The 19,123-nt window shown below is 39.6% G+C and overlaps 3 protein-coding genes across 3 annotated transcripts; 1 reads left to right on the forward strand and 2 right to left on the reverse strand.

The window, feature by feature from the left end:
• Positions 1 to 1,875: 1,875 nt before the first annotated feature.
• LOC134092015 (transmembrane protein 43) lies at positions 1,876 to 8,301 on the forward strand. Its single transcript, XM_062544804.1, has 12 exons — positions 1,876 to 2,106; positions 2,347 to 2,496; positions 2,610 to 2,744; positions 3,011 to 3,105; positions 5,060 to 5,109; positions 5,260 to 5,329; positions 5,418 to 5,488; positions 5,650 to 5,777; positions 5,880 to 5,954; positions 6,635 to 6,736; positions 6,942 to 7,059; positions 7,173 to 8,301. Exons 1-12 carry the CDS (start codon positions 2,095 to 2,097, stop codon positions 7,373 to 7,375), a joined length of 1,209 nt encoding a protein of 402 aa, XP_062400788.1. The 5' UTR covers positions 1,876 to 2,094; the 3' UTR covers positions 7,376 to 8,301.
• Positions 8,302 to 8,918: 617 nt separating this feature from the next.
• On the reverse strand, positions 8,919 to 12,921 carry LOC134092017 (rho-related GTP-binding protein RhoA-B). The gene is made up of 5 exons (XM_062544806.1): positions 12,788 to 12,921; positions 11,727 to 11,889; positions 11,457 to 11,577; positions 11,199 to 11,329; positions 8,919 to 9,724 (listed from the first exon to the last, which is right to left on the reverse strand). Exons 2-5 carry the CDS (start codon positions 11,880 to 11,882, stop codon positions 9,551 to 9,553), a joined length of 582 nt encoding a protein of 193 aa, XP_062400790.1. The 5' UTR covers positions 11,883 to 11,889; positions 12,788 to 12,921; the 3' UTR covers positions 8,919 to 9,550.
• A 1,519-nt stretch (positions 12,922 to 14,440) lies between these two features.
• LOC134092016 (cytokine-inducible SH2-containing protein-like) lies at positions 14,441 to 18,752 on the reverse strand. Its single transcript, XM_062544805.1, has 3 exons — positions 18,394 to 18,752; positions 16,376 to 16,590; positions 14,441 to 15,602 (listed from the first exon to the last, which is right to left on the reverse strand). The coding sequence occupies exons 2-3, from the start codon at positions 16,530 to 16,532 to the stop codon at positions 15,106 to 15,108; spliced, it is 654 nt and encodes a 217-aa protein (XP_062400789.1). The 5' UTR covers positions 16,533 to 16,590; positions 18,394 to 18,752; the 3' UTR covers positions 14,441 to 15,105.
• Between the last annotated feature and the right edge of the window lie 371 nt (positions 18,753 to 19,123).

Below are 19,123 nucleotides of genomic sequence, written 5' to 3' on the forward strand. Positions count from 1 at the left end.
GAACCAATATTTCATGGATTTTGGAGTGTAGAAACCAAATATAAAGATTTATCAACTCTCCTGCCAGGATACTATTGAAATAATATCTTAATTGATCTTAATATGATATTAATACGAGGCAAAAGCAACAGGCTATTCATGATTAAAAAAAAAGCTCAAACGTGACATTGCAAAATGATGACATGTTAAGAATGACATAAATAAACTTAAATTATTCAAAAGCATTTCATATTTTTAACTGCAGGTAAAAGGTACTTACATTTCTTTTACAGATACCAGTCGGCGTGTTCTTTTTGAAAACATGTTTTAACTGAAGGCACCATGCAAAAATGGTACAATAATGTCAAGACCACATCTTCATCAAAGATAGGCCTGCATTTCACAAACGTGAATTTCGAATAGATAGGTCAGAGGTCAGGGCAGCTCTGTGACCTAGCAAGGAAATATCCAGTTATCTCCATTTGTCGCCATTCATTAGTCTTTTTTATTGAACTTCTTTATTAAGCCTTGCCTTGTCCAACAATTGAGTTGAGTTTGATGTGAGTTCTGTGTTAGACGTTGTTAACCGATGTCTAATAAGCCCTTGGGCCCTGATAGTCTAGTCGTAATCCATAGGCCCAATAGTAAACCCAGAAATGTTGAGTACCCTAAAGTTTTATTGCATAAATGTAATCTATAGGGCTAGTGGATGAAATTCTACTTGGTTGCCTAAAGTTGCACTTTGGGCAATTTGCATAATTAGCATAAATATATAGCCAATTAAGGCAAATAGGGTGCAGGTGAATAGGGTAAAAAATTAAATAATAGATATTACTATGAAACTTTCTCAGTTGGTTACTTGTGTTAAGATGAGGAAAAAATGTATTGCATGTTTTTTATATTTTACTGTTTACATATGCAAATTAGGCCCTATCTCATAAAAAAGGCTCTAATTTGCATACACACAAAATCAGATAGTGTGATAAAGCCAGGCTCAAAATTGTTCTTTTTTCCAAAGTAAACATGTATACTTGGAGGGCTGAGTTGGTGAAAACCTTTAAAGGAACCTGGTAAGGAGGCAGTGTTAACTTATTGACCCATTTAATCCCAATGGTCATAATTGTGACCGTACAAAAACATCTTGCTCCTGTGCCTTTAAAATGTCATAGTTTTTTGTTGTATATAGTTCTTGTATATAGTTAATGTGTATTTGTGTACGTGTGCAACTGTGCATGCTGGATATAGTTATTTTGCATATTATGTATAGTTCTTGTAGGTTTGCGTGTGTGTGCATGCTGTTATATAGTTATTTTGCATGGAGCACCTAATTTCTTAATCGGTCCGTCCATAGGTCAACACTGCCTCCTGACCAGGTTCCTTAAAGGTTTTCACCAACTCAGACCCCAAGTACACATGTTTACCCTTGGAAAAAAAATTGACTTGACTTTATTATTAAACAATCTGATGTTGTCAGTATGCAAATGAGCGCATGTTTAATGAGACATGGCCTCATTTGCCTATGTAAACATTCAAATATAAAAAACATGCAATACATTTTTTTTCTCATGTTAGCACAAGTAACCAACTAAGAAAGTTTCATAGTGATATCTATTATTTAACATTTTTACCCTATTCACCTGCACCCTATTCACCTTAATTGCCTATATATTTATGCTAATTATGCAAATTGCCAAAAGTGCAACTTTAGGCAACCAAGTTAAATTCCATCTATTAGGCCTATAGATGACATTTCTGCAATAAAACTTTAGGGTACTCAACATTTCTGGGTTCAAGAAATTACGACTAGACTATGACTGTCAGACGGAGTGTGTTTTTGGACGCTCGAGCCTACATTTCCCAGAGTCCTAAACGAAGTCTCTATCGTTACACGTCAGACTTGAATTGGAAGGACATTTCTTCTGGTAGGCTATGCACTGCGACCTAAGGCAGCTATTCGTGCTATGCAATAATCAATATAAGTCTGTGTTTCAAAGTAATAACTCAAGTTTTGAAAGAGTAGATTGAATAGGAATTCGAAATATTGCAGTCGAGTCGTGGTTGAGAGTTTCACTTTCACTTGAACTTCGAATTGGGCGTGGAACAAATAGCTGCATAATGTCTCAATCGGTAAGTGCAAATAAGAAGTACGCTGAAGTGATCATATAATATAAGAAATAATCCTATGTTTTCAGTTAACTTTACTCTAGCCTAGTCTAAACCATTCAGCTAGGCTACTTCGCACCACTTAGCACCACTCAGCACGGGTATGACAACTATATTTAGGCAACATCTTCTCTGTTTGTATTACGGCTGACGTCATCTGGCTACTCATCATTTACATTTTCATTGAATTGCTCTGATGTTCAGTACGTTAGTTCAGAATCGGGGAACCAACACACGCGGGTCACCAGCCGTGCAAAACCGGGCTTCCTGGAGCGACTGAGTGAGACAGCAGGGGGAATGGTGGTTGGACTTGGACTTTTTGCGCTTTCATTCTACGTACTGTTCACGAATGAGGTGAGGCCGAAATGAATGAGTGCTTTCAGTGGACGAGCAGAACGAGAAACCCTGTGAACCAATTTTGCTGTAACACAGCACTGAAGTTTGGCATGTTGTCCCCCTTTCTGCAGGGCAGAGCACTGCGTACTGCAGCATCCCTGGATGAAGGTCTCTCTCAAGTGGTCCCCCTTCACCCTTACTCAGGCTTAGAACTTCAGAACAACGGTCGCTTGGTCCACCTGTCAGCGAAATTACGCACTGCACAGGTAGGGAAATTAATTTGGTGTGTCTGATGTACTGGTGTTGTTTGTTTGTATCCTTCCGTTTTATCATTCACCATGTCAAATATATTCATAGGTTTCATCAGGTCCTTTCCACAGGTGTATAAAGTCAAGCACCTAGATTATGAAAGCAGACTGCATATGGTGCTTGATTAACCCACCTATGGAAAGGGACTTATGAAACCCATGAATACAGCGTTGTGGGGATCCCTTTTCTCTATAGGTCATTTTCTTTATCCCTCTCGCTTTAGCCTCTCCATGACCCAAACTACAGGGTGGCCTTGCAGGCAGTGAAGTTGAAACGGCAAGTAGAGATGTACCAGTGGGTGGAGTTCCAGGAGAGCAGGTTGGTTTGGTTAAAGGATCACCGTAATACCCACCTGTGCAGGCCAGGGGAATGTATTTTCAGTCTGCTTATTGGATGTCCGGTGGCATAGCCCACACTGCACGTTGTCAACTTGTCACAGAGTACACACTCATCTAAATGTTTGTACTGCATTACACTTTATGACACCATATTTATGTCACCATATTTAGGTGTTGACGGTGGGATTTGAGGAGTTTGTGTAATGACTAATGAATGTCACTCATGCCTGCTCAGAGTGCCAGTAAGGAGCAGGGGGTTGTGTTTTAAAACAATTGCAAGCATAAGTCAAACAACACTCAATCAGACTTTGTGAAGTGACAGTGCATCAGAGCATCTTTGCTTTGTATTAACAATGGCAAAAGATGGCAGTCTCAAAAATCGCAAAATGGAGACTTTCCTCAAATCACTGCATGACGTCAGTAGGGTAAAGACTGAGTATATAACTAGCGCAAAATAACTACAAAAAGCATGAAAGAAGTGCTTAACTCTTCCCTATAGCGCTTACTTTAAGACTTAGAGTTGCCTACATCTAAAAATATGTCCTTGCATTTAATTGACCTATTACATTATTACATTATCTGTTACAGTTTATTCATAAATGTATGAGGTGTAGGACTTTGCACATGGGTTTGTAGTCATTTGTGTCTCTAATTTATAGATTAAGTATAGTGTAGGGTTTTACTGTTTTGGATTACCGGTATGTTGTGGCCATTCAGAATTCAGCTCTGTCTTTTTAAAGGCCATACATTGACATGATGGTATCTATCAGTATTGAAGCATTTCAGAGATTAAATTAGCCTTGTATAAATCAGACTCTTGACTTACATGTAGCTTCTCTTCGTGCAAAGAGTCTGGCCAGGCGTCATTGACAAATGTCGTCTTCCTGGTGGGTGGACAGTTGTTTGAAGAGTCCCTTTTAAACCAATCACTAACGTTTGGTAACGGTATGCACGTACCACACTCTTCCCCCTCTTCCCACCTCGGAGAAGCTGGCCCCCCATGTCATCCAGAAGTTAATTAAAGAAATAAAATAAAATTTGTTTTGTTATTTGTTTGTGCTGATAAGGGTTTTAAGTAATTAAACTTTACATTTTCTGGCCAGTGATCTCACTCAGCCCCCCATACTTGTCCAAATTGTCTCAATTGTTTGTGCTACGTTTGTACTGCTTTGTGCCGTTAAAAGAAACATTTGTGCTGCTACTATGTTTTCAACGTCATTATGTTTTATTTATGATGCGCATGATGTCACCAGCCCCCATCAATGTCCAAAACTCCTCAACATGGTCTTTATCATTTGTGCTATGTTTGTGCTGATATGTGCTGTTAGAAATAACATATCTGCAGTTATGTTTTTTAAGTCATCACACTTTATTACAGGGGTGACGTCATTCAACCCCTCATCAATGTCCAAATCTCCTAAAATAGTTGAGTCATTCGTGCTATGTTTATGGCATTTTAAAAAACGTTTGTGTACTATGTAGAAGTTGTCCAGTGGCCTATTAGTTGTAGCCTATGATAGACACCACCAAGCCCTCCCATCAATGTCCAAACATAGACTCAATGTGTCAGGCTACTACTGTAGTGAAATGAAATTGAGCAGAAGTACTTACAGTAGATAGGTGAAGATTAGGTAGCAAATCATTCAGAAACTGAACATTTGCACCAGTGTCCACCACCATTTCTATTTGACACAAAACATGACCAGGCAAGAACATGTCAGTTAGAGTGAAGCCCTTAGAATAATGTCACTGTACACTAGTTTTCCCATTTGAACCTTCCTTGCATTTGAACCTCCCTTCCTTTTGAAGCTTTGCTACGGTTGTTCCAGACACTAGCCATTTACTTTCAAAGTACACAAGTTGTCACTCTTATGTTTTTAGATTTGATCACAAATGACTAATTGATGCTAATAACGACATGTCCCATTGATTAGGGATTATGAGGAGGATGGGGAGAAGAAGAGTGAGACCACCTACACCTACAGTGAGTGTCTTCTAACACATGGATATCAATAAACTAAGTTACATTTAAATGAAAGCCAAGTGAGGTTGCTGGTGTGATGAGCCATGGATTTGGTTTTACAGGGCTGTAAACGTAAGTTTGTTGTGGTTCATATGACTATTCACCTTTCAGACACCGAGTGGAAATCTGAAGTTATTAACAGTCGGAACTTTGATAAAGAAATTGGGCATATGAATCCCAGGTAAGCCAATCATGTCCTTCTCTTATAGTGTAGGATTGCTGTGCACACACTTAGTACTATTGAATAGCCTTTGATCTCGTTATCATAGTGCCATGGCAGTGGAGAGTGTTACTGTGGTAGCCCCTGAGGTATGGGTGGGACCATTCTTGCTCTCCAAAGGTATGTATGGTCTGGCATGTTTTGACATGACGTGTGTTATGTGTTATGACTGTTAATGATTTTGTGACTACTGACTAGTGTGAATAAATTAAATGTGCGTACACCAAGAGAACAAGATCGGTGTGTGAGGTATAATAATGATTTGTTCTGTTGAACCTCAGGTTTGGTGGACCAGATAAATAACTTTCAGACATTGAGTTTAACTGGACTGCCACCGTCCCATGTTGACCCCTTCCTCACTGTAGACGGAGACTACTTTTACCACACCTCTAACCCACGGCGCCCAGAAGTGAGCCCTCTCTCACAGTCACACACATTCACTAAATCTATGTCCCCTATAAATAAATGGACACATGGCCATACATAGTTAATTGCTTGTTTGTGTTTGCAGGTGGGGGATGTTCGTGTGAGCTTCTCATATGCTGGGCTTAGTGGAGAGGGCACCTGGCCTGGACCTGCCCTAACTGTAAGAATTTAAAATATGTGTCTGAAACGACCTCTTTGTGTTTAGTATCGAGTGATTAAAGATGCAGTGCAGAATTCCAGTCGAATAAAGCAATAGCTCTTCGCAGTGCTCTAACTGAAACTCTAAAAGCTAAAAAGTTTTCTGTGAATATCTCAAGAACCGTCGGGCCTAGGATGACCAAATTGTTTTGGTATGTTGATCTCCAGGGACAATGTCAACACATTTCATATCCACTCATTTGAGGCAAAGAGCCACCCAGTTAAAAATGAAAACAGCAAAAACTATGCATTTGTAATCACACGTATCTCTGTCATGGTCAAAACTGCATGAAATGGGAAGTGTTGGATCATTATGACATCTTCTGAATACATGCCAAGTTTCGTGGGATTCTGTTCATGGTGGGCCATATCAGCCACACACACACACACACACACACCCATACCCATACCCATGTATGCAAATAGACACATGCACACACAGACACACAAAACAAACTCTCACTATCCACACACTCATTTACATACACAAAAGCTGCAAGAATAAGGGTTGGAGATGGAGACATAGCGTGATTTATTTTTGTGGAGACTGAGGGACTGTCATATTTTGTACCATTTTGCACTGCATCTAGTTGTATTGATTACTCAGTCTATTGATTAACTAATCATTTAAAATCCTTCCAGGTGAGCATAGTGGCCATGCAGAAGGAAGAGCAGCTGACACGTTTCAAAACCAAGTCAGGTGATCCTCTGGAGATCCTCTATATGGAGGAACTTACAGCAGAGGTGTGTCCAGTGTGTCTGTGTGTGTATATGGGGCATTTACCAAATGTAGGTGTGTTGAAATGAATCGACTATTCAGTTCAGACAAAAGTGGAGTCTTTATATGTAAAGGCGTTTTAGTCAACATGTATATGATGTTAGCTACACATGAAACAGCTTGTTGTGTGGTGTAGGATGTGAGCACTTTCTCCTGAATATTTGCATATAGGAGGTGTTTGAGCGGGAGCACCAGCACAACTCTATGATGACCTGGGCGCTGAGGGCTGGAGGTTGGGCTCTCATGTTCTTGGGTGTCAGTTTGACTGTGCGCATCGTCCACACTCTGGGTAATACACACGTACATACAGAGTATTCCACTATGTTGATTTCAGTGGTGGTACCAGTATAACCCTACTCACTGAATTTCATCAAAGTTTGTCTTCTTAATTATGCTTCGCAGTGGACTGGGTTCCTATTCTCAGGGAGCTGGTGTCTTTGGGTCTCAAGCTGTTTGCTCTGACTGTGTCCTGCTCCTTGTCCCTGCTGACCATCGCTGCTGGCTGGCTGTACTACCGCCCCCTGGTGGCCATCCTCTTATGTGCACTGGCAATGCTCCCAATTTTCCTCGGCCGCTCGCAGGCCCCCACCAAAAAACACCAATGACCTCTGATCTGAGAGTCACTCTGATGTCTCTTGGTGCTTGTTGTTCTCACTGGATGTTCTTTGTCTTGATTCCCAAACTGTGAGGAATGAAGTGTGTGTTTTGTTTGTTATATAACAATGCAGTTATGTTCACATTACCAGTTTTTTTTTTTCCTTTACCATGAGCTCTGACTGAGTGATATGAAGTTTGTGTGAAGTATGACAGCAAATGAGACAATTGAAATATTATCTATATTACTGCCACAATTTGTTGTCTTTACAAATCAGCAGGGATTGTGTAGTTTCTAAGACCATAAAAGTTTCTGTGTTATGTAACAAGTTATTTTGAGGACTACACACACCAAGCAGATAAATGTTTGTAATTCTGAAATGCAACTGCAATGTTCTGTTTGTAATTCTGAAATGCAACTGCAATGTTGTTGCTTGTTGATACACTCTATTACTGCAAGTAAGTAGTTCTTAATGTTGTACATACATGCAAGTTTACAGGAAGTACAAATTAGATATCCACATTTGTGAATGTCTGAACTCCACATCTGAATTTAGGTACTGTTATCTATGGCGTTGCCTTGTGTCTAGCAGTCCCATAGCCAGTCAAACAACAGTGAAGGAATTGAAGAACAATTCGTTGTGTAGCTTACAAATTCTTTTGAATTATTTGTAAAATATATTGTATCCAGAGACAGAAGTTGCCAAAGAATGGATATAGAGGCAGAAACACATCCATGCAGTAAGGAGGATCAGAGCCAGTGACGTGTCACCATGACTTTGTGAAGCAATATGACATTTGTGGTACACTGATCTCTTGCCAAAAAACAGTTTCATGCTCATTTCCTGCACTATGCTGCCTGCATACGTTTTGTGTAAAATGTACATTTGTTGGATTTCGATGTGGTATAAATTGTTAAATAAAACAAGTTTTTCTATTTTTCTACATTCATTTTTAAGGACAAATATTGTGCACTGTGCTCGTCCAATATGATGCAGTCCTGTTGAATGTTTTCGAGACAAAGTTTAGGAGGAACCATCTAGTTGATTTACAGTTATCTTCCACCTCACTTCATTTACATTCATTCATTTAGCAGACACTATACTGGGGACTTGCATAAGTCAATTCTTCTACATTTTCCCAGAGCAATTTAGGGTTGAGTGCCTTGCTCAAAGCCACAGCAGTGGAAGCTGGGAATTTAGCCCACAACTTTTGCACACTACTGCATGCTCGCTCAACTCCTTAACTCCCTACCACTGCCCCATTTATGGACTCAAACCCTCCTTCCCTGCTCACTACTGTACGTCACACACTCTGCTGTTGCAAAGTCTCCCTCCTCCTTCTCCCTTGTTCTTCTAAGTTATTACCCCTTATCCATAGGGGGTGTCAGTGGACATCACTCACGCACAATCTCCACTACTGGCACCCCAGGACGACGGTCAGTCACACAGCCAAACATGCTTATTTTTAGCACTTAATATCAAGCAGTCTGATGGACAATTTAGTCAACTCCAGAACCTTAACGAACGTACACAGCAAATTAAACCCCTGACAAGTGTATTCATTTCAAAAGCTTCTTAAAAAGATTTTAATACACAAAGATACCAATTTTTTTTGCTTCTAATTAAAAAAAAAAAAAAAAAAAGCTTCAAGTCTTGCACCTGTGTGTACGGGTACACATGAGAAAATGCACATGTGCCTTATGTAATAGGCATGTTGGTCCTGATCACTTCCAGCTTTTTAAAATTGCATATTTTCTGTTGTCCAAAGGGATATGAAGGGTTATGAGGGAAGGGTCACAGTGTGTGGCCAGACAGTTCTGACCAATCGCAAGGACTTGACCGCTGAACATACGAGTCATTATGGCACAGGGTGCCTGACTAGTTCCACAGATATTGGCTTAGTAGGAGTAAATATGGCATATTCACTCACAGGTGTAGAGTACAAAAAGAAAATCACCTTTCTCCACATCAGCTCCTTTAAATACTGACAAAAAAACTTTCAAAACTAGTTGTTGGCCTACTGGTTTTTGTTTTTTTAAAAGACAGACTAAATAAAAGCATTTGTATCTCTCAATGAAAAATAATCAGTTGAGCAAAGTCTTTTTCATACAGGTTGACCAGCAGAGGACACAGAGCTTGTGTGTTGTATTCTTCTCTGCTGTAGGATATACAGTCCACTTGTGTCTACAGCAGGAGGCATTTATTGCTCCTCTTGCCCCGTCTAGCCTGCAACGCTGCCCTCGTGGCCATCTCAAACACCTCCCGCACTCCATCCTTGGTTTTGGCAGAGCATTCCATGTAGCCAAACGCACAGATTCGATTGGCCATGTCCCGGCCTTCTTCTGGCTTCACAGGCTCCTGAGGATGAGAACAAGATGGCACCATGTCAAGATCATCAGGACAATGGATCACAACAAATATATCATAAGAAAATCAAACAGGCTAGGCATTCAAAATTAGAATGCTGTTATTTTTTGATAGATAAACCAGCAAATTGCATTTGATCAGAGGGAGCATTCTGCTATTTTTACAAATAAACCAGCAAATTACTTTATGTATACAACTGATATTTTTACTAAGGAAAAGCTGCTAATGGGCAGTATCTATAACACCAACGTTAACAGTCAATACTCACATGAACCCTCGCCATCAACAAGACAAACAAGAACGTAAGAGTGGACTACAAATTATTTAGCCCAAATCAATCACAGTGTGTAACTGCATATAAGCATATCAGTACACACAAAGCTTAATGTTATGATAAGAGAAACTTGCATGAACCTAACCAAGTTTGTCATAATTGTTTAATGCTAGTTCATTGCTAAGCCATTGTTGTCTCGGTGAGAGCACACATTTTGCTATTAAGGCCCACACGTCAGTCATCATCATTTTACGAAATCTAATCTGCTTAAAGGAACACTTCACCGTTTTTTCATATTAAACTATGTTATTCCCTTAATTAAGACGAGTTGATACATACCTCTCACGTTTCAATGCGTGCACTCACTGGCTCTGGCGCGCGGCGCAACTTTGATAGCACTTAGCTAGCCCAATGCATTCATTAGGAGGATCCAAACAGAGATGAAGTTAGAAGCGACCAAACACCTACATATTTTCCCTATTAAAATACAGTTACACGAGTAGTCACACGACCAAGTATGGTGAGACAAAATAAAACGTGGTGCATTTCTAAGCAGGTAAGAGGGATAACTATATTGTGTGGCGCAGTAATATCCTCACTCTTGCACCTTTTTTTTTTTTTTCCACTCTTGCACTTTCAGTTTCACTTTGGAGTGAGGATATTACTGCGCAGAGTCTAAGCGCTCCCAATGTTATCCCGCCACACAATATAGTTATCCCTTTTACCTGCTTAGAAATGCACCACGTTTTATTTTGTCTCACCATACTTGGTCGTGTAACTGTATTTTAATAGGGAAAACATGGAGGTGTTTGGTCGCTTCTAACTTCATCTCTGTTTGGATCCTAATGAATGCATTGGGCTAGGGAAGTGCTATCAAAGTTGCGCCGCGCACCAGAGCCAGTGAGTGCACGCATTGAAACGTGAGGGGTATGTATCAACTCGTCTTAGTTAAGGGAATAACGTAGTTTAATATGAAAAAACGGTGAAGTGTTCCTTTAAGACACTGAGGACGACTGACCAATGTAGTGAAACTAGTGTAGGCATCCACACAAACTAGTGTAGACATCCACACAAAGGTTTTTCAATCACTGACAAGAAGCCATCCTTTTTATATCTCATAGGTTAGAAGTTGCTAAAGAAATCATGAATTACCCATTTTTAGACCCTGATATCACCAAGTCATAGGCCTACCTGTTTCATCTTTGCCAGCTCACGACGGGTGTGGTCATCATTTCGCAGGTCCTTCTTGTTGCCCACAAGAATTATGGGAACGTTGGGACAGAAGTGTTTAACTTCTGGGGTCCATTTCTCTGGAATGTTTTCTGGGCAGGACAGAGCAATGCAAGTAGAAGCATAAATGAAAAGGTAGTGTGATTTATATGCATAGCTAAACGTAGAAAGTGTGCATAAGGATGGCTGTGTGACTGCATGTTGCAAGACATCACTTACCCAGACTATCAGGACTGTCAATAGAAAAGCACATAAGGATGACATCAGTGTCTGGGTAGGAGAGAGGTCGCAGCCTGTCATAGTCCTCCTGCCCAGCAGTATCCCACAGGGCCAGCTCGACCTGTTATGGTAGACACACCCAAGTTGAACAAGCAATAAGAAGACAATAATAATTACATTCCTACATATTCTATCTGGACGAGTACGAGATATCACTATAAAATAATATATTCAATGCATACAGGGCTTTAATCAGTGTTACTTTCTTACCTGTTTGCTGTCTACTTCTATGTCAGCAACATAGTTTTCAAAGACGGTTGGTACATAAACTTCGGGGAACTGGTCTTTGCTGAAGACGATAAGTAGACACGTCTTCCCGCACGCTCCATCTCCAACTATTACAAGCTTTTTACGGATTGCTGCCATATCTAAACTGTATCGGGAAAATGCAAAATACTATTATTAAATCACACATAATATGGCAGACGCAGTACTGCTTTACAGTCACAACAGCGCGTTAGATGTAAGTTGTGTTTAGACGTTTAACGTTTAGCTCAAAGCGTGTTAGAGTGTCTTGAAAAGCGCTATAGAAATGTATTATCAATACTATTATGGCGTTCAAAAACATGAACGTTACATTGCCTCTCAGATGTGGATACTGTACTAGTTATGCTAATTGCTAGCTACTTCAAAACAAACCCAACATGGCTAGTGGCGGCTAACTTGCTAGGTCGTAACTTTGGTGTAACGTTACAGACAACTAAATGAAATATTAACCATAATCACGTTGTCTTACTCTATATAACTTAGCGGTAAATTGGCTAACATGTGATACCGGTGTACTGACACTTAAACGACGCTACAATTATACATCAATATCACCAATGTTGCCCGACTATCCAGAGGCCTCATACTCAAACTTGCCCCCCCCCCCCCCCTAAAAAAGGACTGCTAAAATGGCTAGCTGCTAGTTAGCCAAATGACAAGGGACGAAACGTTAGCTAGCAACCAACGCTTTACAAAATAATTCAAGCATTGGTGCTATGGAGTCAAATATATACCTTGGACTATGAACAAAAGTAAACAATGTGATTGATTACGATGGCAACATAACTATGTGCGACTGTTTCAAGACCAATAATGTCACCTGAGGGTGGCTACTGAGTTAGTTAGCCAGACAGCTAGCTGGGAACATAAGGCGGAAGTGATTAGGGTTACATACTGGACTTTTCTTTACTCAAATAACCCTATTTGTGTGGTCTCCTACGTCTCCCTTTTATAATAAATGTATTCTTTGCATCATCATAAACAATGAAAAGCATAAATCTTACCAATATTTGGCTGGTTGGTCAGTGTTTTCAATCCACAAAGTAGCTGAATAAAGGTTAGGCAAACGCAGTTCTCGACTGGTAGCGTTAGCTAGCTAACAGGCAAAAGCAGAAGGGAGGAGTGTGGGGGTTGGGCGAGACAACGGGTCATTTGGGAAAATATGATGTAGTTCTACAATGTCTGTGTCTTAACGAGCTCATTTTCCTCCTGGGTCCAAACTAATGTATTTTATTATAAACTATTCTATTTTAGAACAGTTCACGAGGGCACAATTCAATGGGGAAACAAAACCAATTGCCAATTATACCAATTAGGCTACTGTTTTGCCAGGCCTTGACCAGGCTGCAGGCTGTGATGTTCTTTAAAACCTCTAAATATGTACGATTTCGTTTCTCTTTCCCCGTCCTATCCTTAGTTTGTCAGGAATGTTATTCAGTAGGACTAGGACTTGTGTAAGACAGAAACATTCATATTTAACCTAAGCTCTTTTTCGTGATAAAATACATTGCGACAACCTCAGCATTTGCTGGCAACTTTTCTGTTGATTTTCTAAAAGCCTAGTTAAAAGCCACATTGAAGGCCTTGTAGGTAGGCTATGTTTTTTTTTCTTTGCTAATTCCATTAGAAATAATCTTTAAAAATGTTCACATTGATTTCATTCAATCTTGGTTGAAAACAACATAGGAAAAATGTGTGTTTGACATCTTATTGTGGAGGGTTGATATTTTCCAAAGTGCGTTTTTGCTTATCACCACAAGAGGGCAGCACTGTAAAATTCCTACAGTAGGCTAGCCTATCAGATGACTTATGAATGCTGCAAAGGGAATTAGCCTGATATGAATTAACCATAGACTCTGACCATCGTAAATGTGTAGCTTCAACAGGGTTAATACTAATGTCTTGTGTTTGCTCATGACTGGTTAATGGCAATAGAAAATTGTTTCAGTTTAATAATAGGTTGACAGGTCAACTCAAATCTAATCCTACTACCCAACCTTAGCTATAGAAATCTAGTATGTTGATGTGGGTCTGGCTGGTCAGGCTAACCCAGCCTTTGAGAGCTGTTCAGAGCTCTGAATCTTTGTAGCCTACAATTAATAAGGATTGTGCGTTATGGTTTATATATTATAGTATTATTTTCATTAGGCTATTGATTGAATTAGATAGATAGATAGATAGATAGATATACATAGATAGATACATACATACATACTTTATTGATTCCCAAGGGGAAGTCATTAGGCCTACTTATTATTTCTGTTCTCCTTGGTGTAGTCTGCCAACTTTTTTTTAAAGCAGCACTAAGAGTTTTTTAAAATTATATTTCCAAAATCATTTCAGTGGTTCTTCAACTCGTAATAGGGGGAATGGCACTTCTGCATTCGCTTCGCAGCCCTCTATGGGCTATAACCACACTATGTAAGTTTGCCAGATCGGTAGCGATGTAATTTGATGGAATGAGACTTAAGATGTTCTTGCTTCGATGTCGCAATAAATCATACTTTCATGAAATCATACAATATACTCTCCCTTGTCTGTGGACATTGTTATTTGCTGGATAAACCAATAGTGTGTGTGCGACAGAGGAACAGTGCTTTAGTGTTGCTTTAATTGTTTACTATTAAATGTAACCAAAGATACTTAAATACCGTCTCTGATGTAACTATTGTATTGTTGTTATTTGTATGTCACTCTAGACAAAAGCGTCTTTTAAATACCATGACCATAAAGTATAGTGTATACAAAGTGCACTTTGCTGTACCTTGCTGTTAATATGTAGGCTACACCTCGTCCTGTGCTGAGCTATTAATAAAAAGAGTTTTGACTCTAAGCCTGATAAGAAGCTTGCAGAGACAGTGACTTCACCAATTCAGTAACGCCCATTTAAGTAGGCCTCACTTGGACAGCCTGTAACATTAGCGGCTAGCAAGAGGCAGTCGATGTACCAAAAACATAATACACATTGCAAAAATAAATTTCCATGAATACAATAAATCCTTCTAATTCAAAAATAAGCAAAACGGATTAAAAAGTACAATTTTACTTGAAAACAGATATTTGTAAAACAAACAGTTAATAACAGTCAGTCACATTATTTAAAGTTACTGTAATTAATTAACAATCATTATTTTTTATGTTCATTTTAAATTGCTGGGGTTTTCCTCCTCATGGGCCTTATTCAATCTGGATACACCAGAAGTGGCATATAAGTATGGTAGTATACTGTAAGTTAGTCCTGCTTAATTGGTATGATCATTCTGTCCAGGCTTTGCAGAAGGACCATTGAAGAAAGGAATTTGTTTGGAGGCCTTTGATGTCCTCAGATGTAGAAAGGGTACTCCTGCAGAAAAAGCATCAATGGTCCAGGCAAAGGCAGTTGGGTAGGGCTGGGGGCATGGCGGTTGATAACAAGGCGAGTAAGGTGCTGTAAAGAGGGAAAGGCCTGGGGTTTGTGCAGCGGATATCGAAGTTTCAAGAGCACAGCGTTACCTTTGGGTGTCATAGACTCCCATGACTTTGCCTCTTCTTCCTCCAGTTCACCCTCTCCCTGTCTTTGGCCAGCACTCACATAGTGCTGGACCAGACTGGGAACACTGGGGAAGGAGAGCAGGCTGGAGAGGGAAGGGGAGCTGGAGTCCAACCGGAAGAGACCACAGTTATACTCAATGCGGACACTGGTGGGGCCAAAACAAGTCTTCACCGACAGTGTCAGCATGTAGTGTGGGTGACTGCTGTCGCGCACTAGGAAGGCGCCCTCATATGCATCCTGAAGAGCAATCTTGGCCTCGGCTGCAGAAATGGCGCCCCAGTACCAGCCTATCAGTGGAAACAGAAAAACGTTTTCAACTCACTCACTGGGCTACTCATTATTTCATTGTACATCACTGATCGACCAGAAACGCACGTCCCATCACAGATACATCTGTGTGGAAGCGGAAGTGAATGTGCATCAGAGAAAGTGGAGTATGCCACTAAAACTGAAGAGTAGTGTTGTTTGTGTAAAGGCATTTCCAATGATTAGTGCAATACTACACTGAAGGAAAATATGTTAGATGTAGTACTAACAGTAATGTAGACTTATTCAGGTCCCTTATGCAGTATACAGACACTCCACAACTTACTAATTCCAGTGAAATAGTTTAACGTTATATGAAATAAATCAGCTTCTTTATTTAATCATGTTACTGCAACCTCACAGTGTTGTGCATGATTTTAGCAGCTAATATGCATATAGTCTTACTTTGACTGTACTGAAAATACTGCAGTACCATTTATAGCATACTTCCGGCATTGGACTGTTATATGTTTTTTCACTGCTGTTGTAAGTACTGTTCAGTCCCTCTTGTGTCTGATGTGTGAAACAGATGTTGTCTGTCTGATGTCTTCACTTCAGAAGAACATGTAACAATACAGTGTTGCCTGTTCAAGATAGAGTAATTTGGATTTGGAAAGTAGCAACATTCAGAGAGAGTCATTCATTAGTGTTTAGAAACACTGAGCTCTTGAGTGTTACTAATATAACTGACATGCACATGGTGATAATTAGCAATTGAACATGGCAAAGCAAAACATAAGGACACAGCCCATACCTGATGTATGAAGCTGCTGGAAGGTGTTGCTGATGTGCAGCAGGTCTGTGCTGGGGTCCCACATGTGGGAGGCAAGACACATGCAGGACTGGTGGTGTGACACAGTCTGCTGTCTGTTGTCTGCATCACTCTGCAAGTTCCTCTCCCTGGCGACCATAGCTGAAGGCAGAAGGCAGCAGGCAGCCTTTGCAATGGAGTATTAATGAAAAAGAATTCTGTTGAGAAAACAGAACAATAAGGTACAGTGAAACCAACAAGACTGCATCTGCACCAAAATGCATCCTGTATTTTCCCCTTATGAGGTAGGCGGCTATTGCTTATTTTTTTTAAAAAATGTCAGACAATGTTGAAACTAATAAGACACACGGATCAAAACCAAGGGCCTTTGATATAAATTACATGATAAGTCCTTAACTAGTAACATAGGCTACTGTGAAGAACTGGACTCCGGCACTCAAGAACCGAAAAGGTCAAACTTAATATAAGAAAGAGAACAGTGTGGGCTGATCACTCAGACATGTTTAAAATGACTATTCCCCCCCCCCTCAAAGGCCTTCCATTTACACATTCATAGACATAATCAGTGTTGTATAAAGTACTGGAAAATCAAACTCAAGTAGAAGTATGGGTACCCTACCAAAAAATTACTTTGGTAAATTACTAATTACTTTTTCACCGACTGAAATGTTACTTGAGTTAAAGTCTTAAAGTATCTGACATTTCTTGCACTTAAGTATGACAAGTAATGTTCAATTAAATGTACTCAAGTAATGAAAGTAAAAGTTAATAATAATCAAGTAAATGTTAATAATAATTAAATCAATCATTTTTTTATATTTTAAAGTTTATCCAGCATTTTTAAACCTTGAAAAAGACAAGTAGTCAGAAGACTGACATTTCCTCAATGTGCTTCTTTAAATTGAGGGGGAGTTTTTGTAAGATAGAATTTCAACATTTTTTGGGAGGCATAAGAGGCACTTCATTCAATAGGATGAATCTTTCACATCAACGTAGGAGAACATTGTGTTTAAATATGGCCAGGGGTGCTCATCATCAGGGTCCCCTTCATTTGTAGCCAACAGACAGTAGCTGCTGTTTCCATCTCGTCTTCTTCCATTGCGAAGCTTTCTATTCTGACTTCTGCTGAGCTGTTCACGTGAAGCTGACAGGTGGAGTACCGCCATGCGCAAGTAACATGCCTAGACAAGTCATTCCTGACTTCGTTGAAGTCACCGGTAGGGTCATTTTTTCATTTTTTTTTTTTTTTGTAACGAGTAACTATATGGCTCATTGAAAATGTATTGGAGTAAAAGTATGCAATTAAGTTTGGAAATATAGTGAAGTAAAAGTGAAAGTAATCTGAATTTTAAAAACTCAAGTAAAGTACAAAGTATCCCAAAATATACTTAAGTAGTGAAGTATTATTACTTAGTTACTATACAACACTGGACATAATGATATGGATGATAAATTAACCAAGCTTTATTTAGGGCCTCTTCATTTGAGAACACACAGAAAAAATAATTTGAAATGTAATACAATTGATGTGATTATGTGTCACAAATCAGTTTATACTAAACTTAATAATAACAAATGTTGATCTCATCTCATTTTCTCACTAGACAACCTTGGTGTTTGGGGTAGGCTATTCCAATAAAGTACATTTAACCACTAGCCTACTCTTTTGTACTGTTCTCCAAATGTTAAAATAATTATCTAATAAATTGATTCTAATAGGCCTACAACATAACGACATCAGATCTTCATAAACAAAGATCAATCTTTGAGAACAAAAATAAGGGTAAATAAAATAAATTGAGGACACTTGACAAGGGGTTTTAAAAGTCGTAGAAAATTCAATACAATTATAAACTGAACGACGATTTCGTAAGCCATACGCATTCGAATTAGACTAGGTTTGTCGTAGCCTAGCCTGGAATACCCAAACGAACCCTGCAAATGTAGGGATTTGAGAAGCTCTGCCTGCTAACTAGACTAGGTTAGTCGCTCAGTCTTACCTTGATGTGGGTCGGTAACCTACAGAATCAACACACTGAAGTCCACCATGAGTGAGTAAAGTCATATTTTCACTGGAACGTTGTAATCAAGCCATCATCAAATGTAAACAGATATTCGAGGTGTTTACTGTCAACCCGACAGCTCCAATAAAACTAACGCAATGTTCATGAAATAATACGACCAAGAGAAGCACGAGAAATATAAACAGATTCCCTTCTGATATGAACGCAGACAGAAAAACTCCCGTGTTTAACAAATTGAAGGGACGAAGTTCTGGGAATTTAATTCCAAGAATAGCACTGAATATCGACACTCGCAGCCACTGGAGCTTCGTCCTCGCGCGCTCCGTTTCGCAGAACTGCGGTCACGACGCGCAGCCTTTCCATTGGCCCCATTGGGAAGCTCGTGATTCCATTTGAAGCTATCCAGTCGGTTTCTGCTAATAGCCGACAGGGTACTGTCGTTCCTAGTAATCGCTTTCCAGGAAGCGTGAGAGAGCGACGACTGCAGTGAAAACCAAGCAGCTCGGCTGAAGCTAACAAACCTCCAAAAGCAGCTTTAATGAAACAAACCAAGCACGATCTAGCAAAAAAGAGATGTTGAGAAAGAGGCATGACTGCTCAACAACAATAAACACACAGGAGGCTAAGTGCTGGTTAGGCCTAAATGTACAAGAAAAATATTTTATTTGGTGATAATCGTTCATTTTATATGTGAAAAATATTAAGC

This window comes from Sardina pilchardus, chromosome 9 (genome assembly GCF_963854185.1).
Source record: "Sardina pilchardus chromosome 9, fSarPil1.1, whole genome shotgun sequence".
Classification (NCBI taxonomy): Eukaryota; Metazoa; Chordata; class Actinopteri; order Clupeiformes; family Clupeidae; genus Sardina; species Sardina pilchardus.

Coding starts and splice junctions, on each gene's coding strand:
- LOC134092015 (XM_062544804.1), top strand. Junction 3,106..5,059: donor GTGGAGTTCCAGGAGAGCAG/GTTGGTTTGGTT, acceptor CCCATTGATTAG/GGATTATGAGGAGGATGGGG. Junction 5,778..5,879: donor CTAACCCACGGCGCCCAGAA/GTGAGCCCTCTC, acceptor TTGTGTTTGCAG/GTGGGGGATGTTCGTGTGAG.
- LOC134092016 (XM_062544805.1), bottom strand. CDS start 16,532: ATGGTCGCCAGGGAGAGGAACTTGCAGAGTGATGCAGACAACAGACAG. Junction 15,603..16,375: donor CCAGCAGCTTCATACATCAG/GTATGGGCTGTG, acceptor TTCCACTGATAG/GCTGGTACTGGGGCGCCATT.
- LOC134092017 (XM_062544806.1), bottom strand. CDS start 11,882: ATGGCAGCAATCCGTAAAAAGCTTGTAATAGTTGGAGATGGAGCGTGC. Junction 11,330..11,456: donor TGACAGTCCTGATAGTCTGG/GTAAGTGATGTC, acceptor TGTCCTGCCCAG/AAAACATTCCAGAGAAATGG. Junction 9,725..11,198: donor AGCTGGCAAAGATGAAACAG/GTAGGCCTATGA, acceptor TCTCATCCTCAG/GAGCCTGTGAAGCCAGAAGA.